Source organism: Silene latifolia, chromosome Y (assembly GCF_048544455.1).
Source record: "Silene latifolia isolate original U9 population chromosome Y, ASM4854445v1, whole genome shotgun sequence".
Taxonomy (NCBI): domain Eukaryota; kingdom Viridiplantae; phylum Streptophyta; class Magnoliopsida; order Caryophyllales; family Caryophyllaceae; genus Silene; species Silene latifolia.
Window position 1 is genome coordinate 37,615,999 of NC_133538.1, and position 15,154 is coordinate 37,631,152.

Consider the following 15,154-nt stretch of genomic DNA (forward strand, 5'->3'; position numbering starts at 1 on the left):
TGAGTAAATCGTCATTTGCGAACCTGAAACATACTACATTAGTTTCATACTACATCAGTTTCAGACCAAAACTGATGTAATTGAGACCAAAAACGATGTAATTGAGACCAAAACCGATGTAGAATCGTGTAGCATAGGATTGTCATTTACATTACATTAGTTTCAGACCAAAACTGATGTAATTGAGATAATATTAACATCACTTTTCACCTATAACCGATGTTAATAATATACTATTTACATCGGTTTTAGACCAAAACCGATGTAATTTAAACACAATTAACATCGGTTTTCACCTATAACCGATGTTAATTGTATACTATTTACATCGGTTCTAAAACCGATGTTAAGGTAAAAATACTAAATACGTCGCCCCCAGAAACATCGCCACAAAAGCGATGTAAATGGGGTAAAATAACCGATGTCAATTAGACTTTTTCTACTAGTGGTGGTTGCTGACTTTATCAAAGCTCCTGCTGATAACCGCAATGTTCCTGCTGACCATTTCAACGTTCCTGCTGGCTGTTTGTTATTTAGTTCAACCGTGAGTTTCGTATCACTTGAATGTCTAGGTTCATCCCCCCTTGTTCTTCCTTGCGTCTAGCAGCCTGCTGCCTTATCATTGATCCGTGTGCCTCTATTTTACCCAATTGCGAGTTGCCACGTCACGATGAGAATGAGAGGGTATTTTTACCCATACAATGGCGATGTACCCGGTTGTCTACTTGAATTAGATAATTGAGCAATTTGATTGTCCAACATCTTATTATGTGCCATTAATTGAGCGATTAGGGCCTATTGCTTTTGTGAAGCCGCTATCTATTGCTATATCATGGCTTTATTTTCAGACATGTCATTATTCTGAGTTTGTTGAGGGGATTGCATCTGTTGACCTCCTTGATTATGCCTCTAATAACCACTCTGTGGTTGATTTCCACGATTTTGAGGGATAATATATGACGGATTCTGACCTTGCGGCGGCGGTGGAGTAGGATTTAGAACATTCTGGCTTCGGTAAGAGATGTTCGGATGCTCCCTAGTCCTCTTATTATAAAAATTTGAGTATGGTGTACCTTGTTCGAAGGACTGAAAAGCATGGACCTGTTCTATGGTGCTCATACATTCAACTGCATTATGTCCTGCAATACCACATCACTCACAAGGTATTTCCTATTGGGTCATGGCGTGAACTGTCTGCTCGTTTCCCAAAGACTAGGATGTCTTCAGTTCGGCAATCTGGGCAGTCAATGCCTCTAACTGAGCTGCAACAACTCCATCTGATCCACCCCCTCTCGTACTACCTCTGGAGTTACCATACTTAGCAGTGTGGGTAGTTATCTGATCAATTAGCTTTCAGGCATTAACGTCATTAGTATTGTTCTGAAATAACCCGTTTGCTGAAGAATCGAGTAGAGCCCAATAGTCATCATACAATCCATTGTAAAAACTGGTTGTAGAGAAACCACTTCTGAAACCCATGGTAAGGGACTGAACGAACCAGTCTCTTAAAACGAACCCATGCCTCGTTTAAGTCTTCAGGGGGACTTTTTTTGAAGCTTGTGATTTGACTTCTCAAGGCATTTGTCTTCTGTGGCAGAAAATATCTCTTGTAGAAGGCAAGAGCTAAGCTATTCCAGTCGGTAACCCCATGTTCTTCCATGTCTAAATCACGCAGTCACTCTGCAGCACCGTCTCACAGAGAAAAGGGGAAAAGGACCTGTTTTACTTGGTCCTGGGTCACCCTAGCGGTCAAGGGTATGGAGCAGCAGTATGTAACGAACCTCTCCATATGTGTAGCAGGGTCTTCCGTAGCTCCCCCTCCAAACAAATTTCTCTCTACCGGGCTAATGTAAGATGGTCTAATCTCGAAAGTTCCGTTGTTTGTTGCAGGGAGTTTGAATCCTTTAGGAATGGACTCAAGGTGGGTTCTGAGTGACTTGCTAAGGTAGGCATGATTGTAATAGTGGCAGAAACTGAAGTGTCTTCTTCAAAAGACTGATTTTCTACAATAAAATTGGCGTATGCAGCGTCAAGCATACTCAAGTCTTTTGCTTGACGGACTTCCTTCTAAAAATTTCGTCTAGCTCGGAAGGTTTTTTATGGTTCAGAGTCGAATGGTACGAGCTCGGACCTGTGAGACATGTGCATAAACAAAACACTAAAGAAAGGAATGAGAACGGTCTCAAGAAAAAAATGTTCCCTGAGACGAGACAAACTAAATAAAACAGAAAATTATTGTGTAATACTACGGTTTTATGTGATGTTGGGTACTTTATCGAGTAAGGCTTACTCTGTCGAGTAAGTGTGTTTTGGCGTTCTGGACAGTGTTCTGTCTGTTGGGTACTCGATCGAGTAGGGGCAACTCGATCGAGTAGGGGCCACTCGATCGAGTACCTCACTTACTCGATCGAGTGCGTCAGTTCTTACGGGTTTTTGGCCAGGTTTTGATAGCAATGCGAGATTGGTATATAAAGGACTTTTACCAGTTTCTTTTTACTTTTTACTTCATTCTTATCATTTCACAAGAGAAAACAAGTTACGTAGCATTCCTTTCTCACATTGCTATCAAATCTAAGGGCTTGAGTCGTTGGATTCCAGAGTTCTTTACACCTTTGAGACCGTTGCATTGTGGGTAAGGTCCTAGTACAGTTTTTATGTTGTTTCGTTAATTTTGGTTAAACTCTAATTGGGTAATTTGGGGGGTTTTGGGGGTATTATTGGTATTAGATGGTGATTGTATGTTTATAGGAGGTGACTTCGTAGAGGAGCGTTTCTGATCTGTTGTTGTGTCGGCTGTGGTGATTGCATTTTCAGGTAGGGTTTCCTATGCAGTTATTGTATACATGATTATGAGATGGTTGTAGGTTGTTGGTTATTGGTTGTTGGTTGTTGGCATTTGTTTATATCGTAATTGATTTGGTATTGTTGATATTGTAATTGGTTTTTGTTGTTTGTCTGTGGTTCGCGAGGTGCGCCCTCGGCTGAGTGGAGTCACTTGCGGGAGTGGCTTCACGCCCTTGATTCGCCCCTTGTGGAACCCGTCACAAGAGGGGATGTGCACATTAAGGAACATGGGTTTGCGCTCGGTAAAGATGAGCGGGACCTAGGTGGGAATGGCTGCGGTCCCCCACTGGCGGTGTGGATTACTGGTTGCAGCCGTAATCTGGCAGGGTTAGACCTTCAGGCTAGCCAAGTGATTGGTGATGTGACGGTGTTGGAGAATTGTTTTTGTATATTGTTGTTGTATATCTTATATTATGTATGCAGTAACTGACCTCGTTCAATTATTTTAAAAACTGTGGTGATCCATTCGGGGATGGTGAGCAGTTATTTAGCAGGTGTGATTTGGATGTGCGAGGGATTAGCTGGGCATGAGTCACCACGAGTCTATTAGAAGTCTTCCGCTGTTATGTTGAACATTTTATTTACTTTAGTTGGTTTTTGGATTTGGATCCGTTGTATCTTACTTTACAGTTTTTGGGTTTTGATGTATTCACCTAAACTATTTATTTAATTCTTTGATGGTCTATTTGATATACATTGCCTCGGGTAACCGAGATGGTAGCACTTTCATGTATTAGGTGGTCTTGGTAAGGCACCTTCGTGTATAGGGGTGTTACATGTTGCCTCCCCGACAACGGCGCCAAAATTTGACAGGCTAAATCGCACACCTATCAAATATAAACCAACTGGCCTAAACTAATGCAGTGGAGGTAGTCGGGATCGTATTCACAAGGAGACAAATATGTTCTATCTGCTAATAATAGACTATCTAAGTAACAATTCGGGGGTTGTTTGATTGATTACTAAAACTAATGTAGCGTAAAGAAAGAGTAAACAAGTAAGAAATTTGGTTTAAAAATAAATAGAGAAATAGCTAGGATAGTCGGTTCACCACGGTAAAAAACGGTCTAAGGTCAGGTCAACCACAAAATATCATCATAAAACCGTGGTTCCACTAAATTCTAGTAGAGGGAAATTAGCTACGCATAACTGAATTTACGAAAATAATGATAATAAATATAACGACAAAATTAAACATGATGTAAGGATATGAATAATAATTAAGCATAAAATATAAAACAATCAAAGTGAAAATAAAGAATTAAGGTAGGAGTAATTAAGGTGGAACAAAGGGAATGACTACCGAATTAAAGAAGAAAGATTACAAATTTAAGATCCGGAATTCTCGAATGAAAGCAACGTGTAACAGTATTCTAGCAAAACTAAGAGCTAACCTAATATTGTTCTCAATCCCTCTTTATATAAAGATAGCTAAAATTTATTAATTAAACAACTAATGGGCCGAATTAATACTTAATCAACATGGCCTGGTATGAAAATCAGTCGATCGACTACCCAGAACGGTCGATCGACTTTTTCCTAAGCTGAAGTCAGTCGATCGACAAGAAGTGGCTGTCAATCGACTTTCCTGGGCTGACAGTAGTGTCCATCATCACATTATCATGCTTCCTTATGTCTTCACGCATTCCAAGATGATAATTCCCGAGCTTAACTTCACTAGTATCCAAAGTGTGACTCCAGGGACGGGTTTTGGTTGTTTACACTCCTTCGGGTCCAAATCTGCAATAAATACACAATAACACAAAGTAGCAAATTCATGGAAGAATAGTAGCTTACACTACTCAAAATGGCATAGAAATGCGTGCTAATGAATAGAAGAAAGTGTATAAAATAGGCACGCATCAGTCCTTATTGAGTTTAGGCATTGAGTTCTGCTCATATATACAGTTTTTATTTAGGAATGATAATTGCGTCAAACAAATGCTACAAAATTCTATTTTCTCTATTATAAAAATAGTGAACTTCCAAACTATCCTTCAATTGTAAACAAGTTTGAATTTCAAAAAGTTGTTAAGAGAAATACGATACTATGATAATAATTTACTAAAATGCCACCGTTGGTACCGAATTTGAGTACCACTGGGTGGTGTTATCTCAATTTCCTACCCGTAATTAACTTCATGTAACGTTCGAGTTATGGTACAAACATGTCGGAAAAACCTCTATGTTGTTAAAAAGAAAAGCTAGTGTACATAATAACTGAAACGACTGACATTTTTTCACGGGTCGAGTTTATGGGATCTTGAGTATCAAATATAATATTTTACATCATTTACAAGTTTTCTACTAAAACAAAACGTGATATTGTTATTATTTAATGAGGAGATTAGTTCTATTATGAGTACAACACTAGAAAATATAATTCGAATTATTAAATTCCTAAATTAAATCAAAAACTTTCTCGGAGTGATTGCACAAAAAAACTCTTTTCAACGAATATTAGAGAGTTTGAGTTTTATAAATTACTGGATTTTAAAAAACAAACAATTTGATATGTAATCAAATAATCTTCATAGAAATGAATCAATCAAAATATAAGTATTTTAGAAATTGTTAGTGTTAGTTTTTTTTTTTTTTTTTTTTTTTTGGTGAAATGTGAGAATAATATATTAATAATTATAATGAGTTACATAAGTGTTGCTAAAAATGATTATACAAAGGATTTAAACCATAAGCCGGAATCTCTTTAGCCAATCTCTATCTTCGAGAGTAAGGAGTGTTCTATCTCGGGTTCGAACTCTTGATTTCATTTCTTCCATGATTAACCCTGCCACTACTTCTGGACGGATCAGCACTTTCTCAGTTCTACTCTTGTTTCTTTGTTGCCATATCTGGTACATCACACTCATCATCATAGCATTTTGAATTCCTCTTTGAAGCGCAGTCCCTGTTCTATGCACACACCAGTCCATGGTGTTCCTGGAAGGGAAGTCCCACGCAGTAATCTTGTTCAATTCCCATATTATTCTTCTACTGTACGGGCATGCGCAGAACAGATGCTCCATAGTTTCAGAGAGTAGGCCGCAAAGAGAGCACTTGTCTTCAATATCCATCCCAAACCCGACCAGCTTGGCAGATGTACTCAGGGCTTCATGAGCCATTGTTAGTGTTAGTTGTACATGCATAATAATACATACCAAAAACGAATCTAATTTTACAAATATACTCAGACCAACAAACATGAGAGTATTCTATCTAGCATGATTTTATGGTTTTTGCAAATATATAGGCGTTTCTCTACAAATAAACAAACACAATTCTTTCAGTTACACTATAGTTTCACAATGTAGTTTGGTGGAGTATAATATAAGGAGCATCAACTTAGCAAAGGCATGTTACTACACGGTTGAATGTTTTCATTTAAGGCTGTTTTCTTCCCGTAATTGCGACAATAGGGAAGTAATTGCGACAATAGGGAAATGCCACTTAGTTAATACTCCCTCCATATCACACCAATGGTAATATTGAGAATCTTGGGACTATTCATGGTTGTAGGGAATCTACGATATTAATCTTAATCTATAAGACAAAATACAGTCATGTGAGATCTTGTTTGATTTATCGTCATGAATGCTATAAGAATATCAAATTTTTATACTTTTTAATAATGTGTAACTAAAGATATTCACGTAACAAAATGAGTCTCAACAAGTGTGAAAAAGTCAATGTAACCATTGGTGTAGTATGGAGGGAGTATACAACAATCTCAAACTAATGTAAGATAGATTTGCTATTGGTTGATTAAAACATTAATCTCATACATTGGTAGGAGTGTAGAACACAGCACAAACAAAGTAGCGTATAGTTGCAATTCTTGAAACATTTTTGGTTATTGCATATAGGCGATGTTTGGTAAACGGCATATTGGCCAATTTTTAGCATATTCAAGGGTTTTAGCATGTTTGCCCAATAAATATGTTAATTTTAGTGTTTGGTAAACAATAAATTGAAACAGCATATTTGGGGTCAATATGTTGTTTTACAATATGCTGCTTACCCCAACATATTGGTTAGCATATTGTAAAATAGGAAATTTTTCTCCATTTTACAAAGAAAACTAAAAATCTACTAATCGTAATCTGCCAATGACCAAATACTCAAATTAATTCTGCTAATTATAATATGCTAGTCAAACCTTCTGATAAAATCTGTCATTTATAATCTGATTTTGCAATCTGCTTATGCTGAAATTAATCCGTTGTTTACCAAACAGGGCCTATATGTTATAGTGCATTACAAATAGGCCCGTGCATTGCACGGGCATTAAATCTAGTATATATACTTAAAAGAGGAACTTTTGGAGTGATATTAGTGGTCGATGATTTATTAGCTACTTATATTGCTTTTACTAATTAAATACTTTTGTTTTTAATAAACCTAATCTACGTGCATATAAAAATAAAAATAAAATCCAACTCATAATTGCTACAAAACTTACTGTGTAATACAAGATTAAGTGTGTTTTGGCCTAGCTTGTAAAAGTGTTTTTGGATTCAAAAACATTTTTTGGTCAAACACATCATTTTTTAAAAGTTAAACAAAAAATTCTCAAAAGCTAAAAATCCATATTTTTGCCCATATAAATAGATTCAGCAATTTGTTGCTTCTGCTTTTCAAAAACACTTTGAAAAAGTAAGTTTGGAAATAAAATAAAAACTCATTTTTGAGAATTGAGGCCAAATATGCTCTAAGAGTGTATAAAATTATTAGGATTCTATATATAAAATAAATAAATAATCATGAGAATACAAACACTACGCAAACACAACTACCTCATAGTGTATATATGCAGTTCGTAATTGCCTTCAGTACTGGTGGTACAACATATCATACTTATTCTCATGTTTGCTTTTTTTTTCCACTTTTTTTTTTCTTTATTCTCTAATGTGTACCAATTTGTTGTGTTATGTAGGTAGTACGTATCATGCATAATTATCAAACCATCTAAGCCGTATAATGTATACTGGGATGGGACTGCTGCAGTTTCGATAATCTTGAAGGCGTGAAACTCAGATGATAGACAGAGATGAAGATGATTGTGATCGTGCGAGTAAACTTCAATAATTGTCAATATGGCTTTGTAAATGGTACGGAGTAAATATTTTGGTTGTAAGGGGTTCTTTTGAAGTGCTGCTTATTTTTTAGTGCATGTTATTGTAACATTATTTTCGAAAGTTACCCTTAATGTTAATCACAAGAGGATTCGATTTTAAGGCAAGGTATGCGGTTGCCAGCTTAAACGGAGTAACGAATATATGAGAAAAATTATTAACATGGAGTTTTTAAGCTCTACGACTTAACCACCTGATCTGAAATATATTAATGAGACAAATTAAACTTTTGCCACTTGATTCGGGTTTCAAAGGCTCTCAAATTTTAATCATGTGATAATTTGCTCTTATTAAATTAACGAAAACTTTACTGGTAAATAGTTCGCGATAATATATCTATATGCAACTCAAGGGACTATTAACAACAAGAGTCGTCTCCTAGCAACTAAATAATGGGCCATTCTTTTCCAACGACTTCTAACTATTCAAGGTTTCCATGGAGCTTTTTTTTTTGTATGTGTGTACGCGCGCGCGCCCAAAAGTCCTACTTAAATTCTAAGGAGATCGACTATTTTACAACATATAATAATAATAATAATCCTAACTTTTCTAAACTACATATATAAATTAAAGCTAGAATATTGACTAATAGTAGTTTTTTTTTATCTTAAGCATAATGTTTAAAATAATAATAGTTCTTTATCTAAAAACAAACCCTTTAGAATAATACGGGAGTAATGTACAAGATGCAGTAGTCAAATCTTCTGTTATTCTTTGCTAAACAATACGGGTAAAATGTTACAATTTTGATAAGTTTTCATATGAAGGGGTCTTCTCTATGATGTACGAGATGTATATTCATAGCCACTCTTTTTTATGTTAATTAATAATTGTGGCTTTTAAGTAGACCTATTGATATTAAAATAAAAATATATCTTAATACACAAATTGATTAATACACAAATTCTCATTATAGACGGACACTATCCGTCTATAATGCAAGATGGGCCAAATACAATACCACTTTCCTAGTAGGACAAACAACAAGTGAGGTGATGGGGGCAAAAAATGTCACCACTTTCATTGTATTTGACCCGTCTATACCAATAGACGGATATACCCGTCTATAGCAAGACTAATTGATTAATATAGCCAGAAGCTTTTTATAAAGTTATGAATCGAAAACTCTTTAATATTTTTCGAAAATCTAATTTTTAATGTGAGTGCTTGAAAATCATTCATAATTTTGGAGACTCTAATATTGCTCGAAAAGTTCATCTTTTAAGTACATTTGAACTTAGCGGGGTGAACAGATAGTGGTATAAAAATCCCGAAAAAAGATTCAAAAAATATAAACTCACCATCTTTACTTATTACTATCATCTGTGTCTAAGCTCAAGTAATGGAACCATGCGTGAGTGCATGGCCACTATCTTATCTTCCCCTATAGATTGATTCTATGTGTTGCTGAGTTACACAATACTCCGTAATTATTTGCTTGAATTGCAGCTTATTGTTATTTCTATAATGAGATAACGGTTGGAAATGTTGTTGTAATTTAGTTTGTAATTGTTGGTTACTTTCGTAAATATTTCATTTGTACACGTGGATTGCTTACACGCTAGATAAATATGAAATATTTGTATCTGCACACATCACTGGGGCAAAAGAGGAACTTTGACAAATTTTCGAGTCCATAATATAATCTCCAATCTTTGCTAACTACCTTAAATAAATTTAATATAAATTTCAACCATTTTTTTTAATATAAAGAGGATAACATATGAATTTTACTCCAATTATAATATTTATTTACATTTGTCATTATCCCTACATAATTGAACAAAATTATTAACATTTGTCATTATCCCTAAATAATTTAACAAAAATATTAACGTGTATCACAAATTCACAATTGACTACTACAAGAATTTGATCAACAATAGAGTAAGTTGTATATATTTTTGATATAAGAGAATTTTACACAACAACTACACAGTATCTAATTGAGTAGGATACTAGATTATCTGTATATAGAAACACTTCCTATATTATTACCCAACACACGATAGATTTAATGTAAAAACGAAACTAATAAATTGAGTATGTAAATTAGTTTACAAATAAACTTATCACAATCTGCGATAAAATGTTTGCATTAACCATGAAATAAAATATGTATTAAATAAAAGTGATAAACGATTAATTAGACCGTTTTCCTTCTTTATTCTCATGCTTTTTACCCCCTTTGACACGATTTTAGCTCCGATTTACTTGCATTTTGCCCCCTTTATTCCATGTGCTCCCATGCTGTGAATTCCCGTCTCATCTTGTAGAGAATAGGCCTAGGAAGAGGCAAAGCGGAATAAGGAGCACGCACGGAGTTAGCTTGTGTTAACATGAGAGGAAAAAGAGAGAAAAACAATGAAAAAGAGTTCTCTGCCGGCTGGCTGACCGGCAGCCGGCTCACCGAAAGGGAACCCCTCCCAATTACTCGGCCAATTTAAAGAGAAGAAAGGAAGAAAATCTGAAGATATTCGCTGCCGGTCAGCCGGCATGCATAACCTGTGTTTGTGAGGAAGTGAAGAAAATCCAAAGAAGAAGGGTCCTCTGCCGGTAGGCCGGTAGCCGGTCAGCCGGCAGAGAACAACCCCAAGTCAATTTTTTACATTTTGGGCAAAAGAACTCGCTGCCGGCAGGGAGACCGGCACAGGAGCCTCAGGCGCAAATGGGCTTTCTCTCGTTTCTCTTGTTACTTAATCAAATGGGATAGTATAAATACCCCATTACTAATTCCCCTTGGACACACAACCCTAGATCTAGTTTTTCCATTTTACCAAGTTTCAAACTTTGTTAATCTTTCCTTAATTACACTCTAATCTTTCAACAATTAGCATAATTTTAGTCTTAGAAATTGGGTTGTAAGTGAATTGAAGATTACTCCATTCTTGTTCAATCCAAGTTTTCTTCTTTTGCAATTAAGTTGGTACAATTCTTTCCTTTATGTTCATTTGTTTACATTTACTTTCTCTTAAGTTTTATCTCAATTGTTTGCACTTAAATCTCTCGTATTAGTTGTTAGATTATAATTTTCTCTCTCTTGTTCATCTTCTTCATGTTTCTAGTTGATATTTCTTATAAAAGTTTGAATCTTTGAGTTGTTGTGTCAAAGTTTGTTCCTTTTTGCATTAATCCTTTTCCATCTTAGTTTAATTAGTCTCTTCTCATAGTTTTGTTGGTTTATTGCATGTTTAATTGTAGTATTCAATTTCATATCATGTCCATGGTTAAAGAATCCACCTTTATCAACTATTTTGTCTTAATAACCATGATTAGTGAGTAGTCCTTTAGGTAGGACCCGATTTAACCCCAACATGAGTGGTTTAATTGATTGATTTATTCCTATAAAATAGTTGTTGGGGAGGATTAGTAAGGGTAGGCTAGAGTTGATTTGGTCTATTGTGGGTGTTGTTGGTTTGTAACCCTTGTCCACCAACGAGAGTTGGTTAGGTTGGGAACCGAGTACCCAATAATGAAACTTATTGCTAACCAAGGTTGAGACCGAAAGGGAGAACCATGGGAGGACACCTCTAGACTAGTGTTTGAATTCGACCTTCGAGAGAAGGAGTTGGATGACCCGGAAAATGATGAGGATTTTTGGACTTAGGAGAAGTTAGGATACCTTAGAGAAGTGCACATTTCTAGGGTAGCCGGTTTTCTACCCTAGGATTCCGACCTCCGAGACCGAAAGGGGGGGGGGTTGGGAGGACTAGTGTCCTAATGCGAACCCGAGAGGGGGGTATTAGGCAAATTAGAGGCATCTCCCCCTTTGTATCACCCCAATGGCTAGTCAAATTGGAATCATGATAGTAAACCCGAATTGTTGGTGGGAAGATCGGGTCCTAGACTTTTCTTATCCTCGAATTACAACTTCTTAATCTCACTTGTTCAATTTCCATTTTTAGTTTATTTACATTTTATTTTAATTAGTGTAGTTGTTTAGTCTATAATCTCAACTCAATTTACGCCGACTTAGCTAAACCAAAGACTTAAAACAATTAGTACTCTTCCATGCTCCTTGCGGATTCGATCCTTAAATAGTGCAAAGAACTCGTTCACTTGCGAGGTTAGACTTTGAATCATCAAATTTTTGGCGCCGTTGCTAGGGAGCAAAGGCTAGATATTAATCGTTTTATTCTAGTTTAGAGTAAGTCTTTCTTTGTTACTAATCCTTTTCTTGAGTGTGTAGGTTCTTCTTTGCATGGTAAGGCGGAACCGAAGGGGCCCACCACTCGTGATTGACCTCGAAATTGAAGCCACCACTAGGAGACTTAACGCATTGCGAAAAAGGGGTTTGATAGAAGCATCAAGTTCAAGTGTTGAAGAACCTTTAGTAGTGGAAGGCTAATTGGAAGAACCGGGTAATCAAGAATTCTTTGAGAATTCTTTTGGGACTCCCGAAGAAGTAGTTATGGCCGCGGTTTCTACGAGAGAAATTTTGGCTCCAAAACAATAGTCAACCCGAGTATTGTAAAGCCACCAATTCAAGCAAACAACTTTGAAGTGAAGGGTACATTACTACAACTAGTCCAAGGGAATCAATTTGGGGGAGGTCCAACCAAAGACCCAAATGAGCATATCGATGACTTTTTGGATAGTTGTGAGATGTACAAGGCCAATGGAGTTTCGGATGATGCCATCCCCCTTAGGCTATTCCCTTACTCTTTGACGGGAAGTGCTAAGGAGTGGCTCAAGAGTTGTGAACCCGATTCTCTAAGAACATTGAATGATGTCTCAAAGGCTTTCTTGAACAAATACTTCCCACCTCAAAGAACGGCAAAGATCAAAAGTGAGCTCTAAGGCTTCACTCAACTCGATGATGAAACCCTCTACGAGGCATGGGAAAGATATAAGGCCCTACAAAGGTTGTGTCCTCATCATGAGATTGGTGAGGATGATCTCATAAACAACTTTTATGAGGGATTGCACAATGACATGAAGATGAACCTAGATTCCGGTTCGGGGAAAGGAGCACTCGATAAAATTGACCACAAGACGGCCAAAGAGTTGATTGAGGAGATGGCGTCTCGATCTTTCCATTGGAACAATAACCATCATAAAAGGAAAGGAAAGACAAGTTTTGAGTCGGTAAATAACATGGTGGTTAAGGGATTGATAGAGGACCTTAAACAATAAGTTGCATTGTTGAGTTCTAACATACACAACAATTCTTCACCAAGAGCCCATGTTTATAGTTGTGACTTTTGCGGAGATCAAGGGCATCCACCAAATGAGTGCCCTTTGATGATGGGAGATGTGAGTTGCATGGAACAAGTGAACGGGGTATGGGAGTCTAGTCCGGCTAGACAAGCTTTCAACAATAACCACTATCACCCCGGAATGAGAGCCCACCTGAATTTTTCCTATGGTTCTCAAAATGTGCAAAACCCCAGTTTCCAAACAAAATCACAAAACCCACCAAACTTCCAAGCCAACAAACAAAATCAACCCTTTAACCAAGGTCCACTGGGTTTTCAAGGAAGAACTTTTCAACCAAGGCCACCATTCCAACCACTAAACCAACCTACACAACAACCTTTCCAACTAGCCCCTCAATAACTATTCTAACAATCTACTCAACCTAAGTCAAATATGGAGCTCATGATGGAGCAAATGATGAATACTCAAACCCAATTCATTGCTCACTCTAACCTAAAACAAGAGGAGACCACGTCTCCTATCAACCAACTAAGGACTCAAATGCAAGCTTCCCAACGAATGACGAATAATCAAATCTCTTAATTGGCTTCTCAAATGAGTCAATTGCAAGCCTCAAATGGTAGGTTTCCGGGTAAAACCGAGGAAAACACAAAGACCATTTATGCTATATATTTGAGGAGTGGTAGGGAGTTGGAAGACCGGGTGTTCATCAAGAGGATAAAGAGTAGGAAACCGGAAGTTGTGGTTGAACCACCGAAAGTAGTCGAATATGATCTTGTGGAAGTTGTTGTGGAAACTCCTATGGTAGTTGATGAACCTACCAAGATTGTTTAAGAACCCAAGCAACAAGTCGTGAGAATATATGTGCCACCAATTTCGTTTCCCCAAAGGTTGGCAAGAGCAAAACTTTAGCAAAACTATGGGAAATTCATGCATATGATGAAAGGAATGAGCATCACAATGCCTTTCATTGATGCTATCAAGGAAATTCCAATATATGGGAAATTATTGAAGGAGTTGATTGCCAACAAAAATTCCTTGAATTCCTCAACTACGGTGAATTTGTCCATAGAATGTAGTGTTATTCTAATGAATGAGTTACCCCAAAAGCTTGAAGATCCGGGGAGTTTCTCTGTACTATGCACCATTGAAACCGTTCAAATAGAGAGGGCTCTATGTGACATGGGGGTAAGCATTAGCCTCATGCCTCTCAAGATTTTCAAGAAATTGAAGGATTATGATCTTTCACCAACTAGGGTTTCTTTTCAACTTGCGGATAGATCGGTGAGGTATCCAATTGGCCTTGTGGAAGATGTCCCACTCAATGTAGGCAAACTTGAAATTCCTTGTGATTTTTATGTAATGGATATTCCCTAAGATTCAAACATTCCCATCATATTGGGGCACCCTTGCCTCACTACGGGGGGTGGCTTGATTGATGTGAAAAATAGGAAATACTCTCTTCAAGTTGGTGAGGATAAAGTGGAGTTAGTTCTCTTTGAATAAGGCTATGAAGGAGCCTTCGGAAGCAAAGTCTTGCTACATGATTGATATGGTGGAAGAATGGGTTGACATGAAGAAATTTGAAGAAGACAAAGGTTTACAAGGATTTCTTGAGGGTAAGGTGAAGGATTGTAAGGAGCACCGGGAATATGCTTTGGCTATGGATTCAAAAATGGTAGAAGATCCAAACAAGGAATTTGAGAGCTTAAGGAAGGACGGCAACATTGAGGAGAGATCCATGCCTCCTCAAGTGGAATTAAAACTTCTTCCCTCTACTCTTAAACATGCTTTTCTTGGTCCTAATGAGACTTACCCCATCATTGTCAATAGTGCACTCAATGACATTGAACTTGAAAAGTTACTTGTTATTGTAAGAAAATTTCGAAATGTCATTGGGTACACAATTGATGATATTAAGGGTGTTAACCTTATTTTTTCACCCACCGAATTTACTTAGAGGATGAGGGCACATCTTCTATTGAGCCCCAACGCCGCCTTAATCCTAACATGAAGGA

General features: G+C 37.0%; 2 protein-coding genes and 1 non-coding gene across 3 annotated transcripts; 1 reads left to right on the forward strand and 2 right to left on the reverse strand.

Annotated features, from left to right (window-relative positions):
* Positions 1-5,528: 5,528 nt before the first annotated feature.
* On the reverse strand, positions 5,529-5,966 carry LOC141627865 (uncharacterized). The gene has a single exon (XM_074441070.1). It carries the CDS (start codon positions 5,964-5,966, stop codon positions 5,529-5,531), a length of 438 nt encoding a protein of 145 aa, XP_074297171.1.
* A 6,789-nt stretch (positions 5,967-12,755) lies between these two features.
* Positions 12,756-12,862, reverse strand: LOC141635439 (small nucleolar RNA R71). The gene has a single exon (XR_012540130.1). It is a non-coding gene; the product is annotated as a small nucleolar RNA R71 (small nucleolar RNA).
* A 1,234-nt stretch (positions 12,863-14,096) lies between these two features.
* On the forward strand, positions 14,097-14,513 carry LOC141627866 (uncharacterized). Its single transcript, XM_074441071.1, has one exon. It carries the CDS (start codon positions 14,097-14,099, stop codon positions 14,511-14,513), a length of 417 nt encoding a protein of 138 aa, XP_074297172.1.
* Positions 14,514-15,154: the final 641 nt, after the last annotated feature.

What these genes read in the sequence shown, in the direction of transcription:
- LOC141627865 (XM_074441070.1), bottom strand. Translation starts at nt 5,966, where the DNA reads ATGGCTCATGAAGCCCTGAGTACATCTGCCAAGCTGGTCGGGTTTGGG.
- LOC141627866 (XM_074441071.1), top strand. Translation starts at nt 14,097, where the DNA reads ATGCCTTTCATTGATGCTATCAAGGAAATTCCAATATATGGGAAATTA.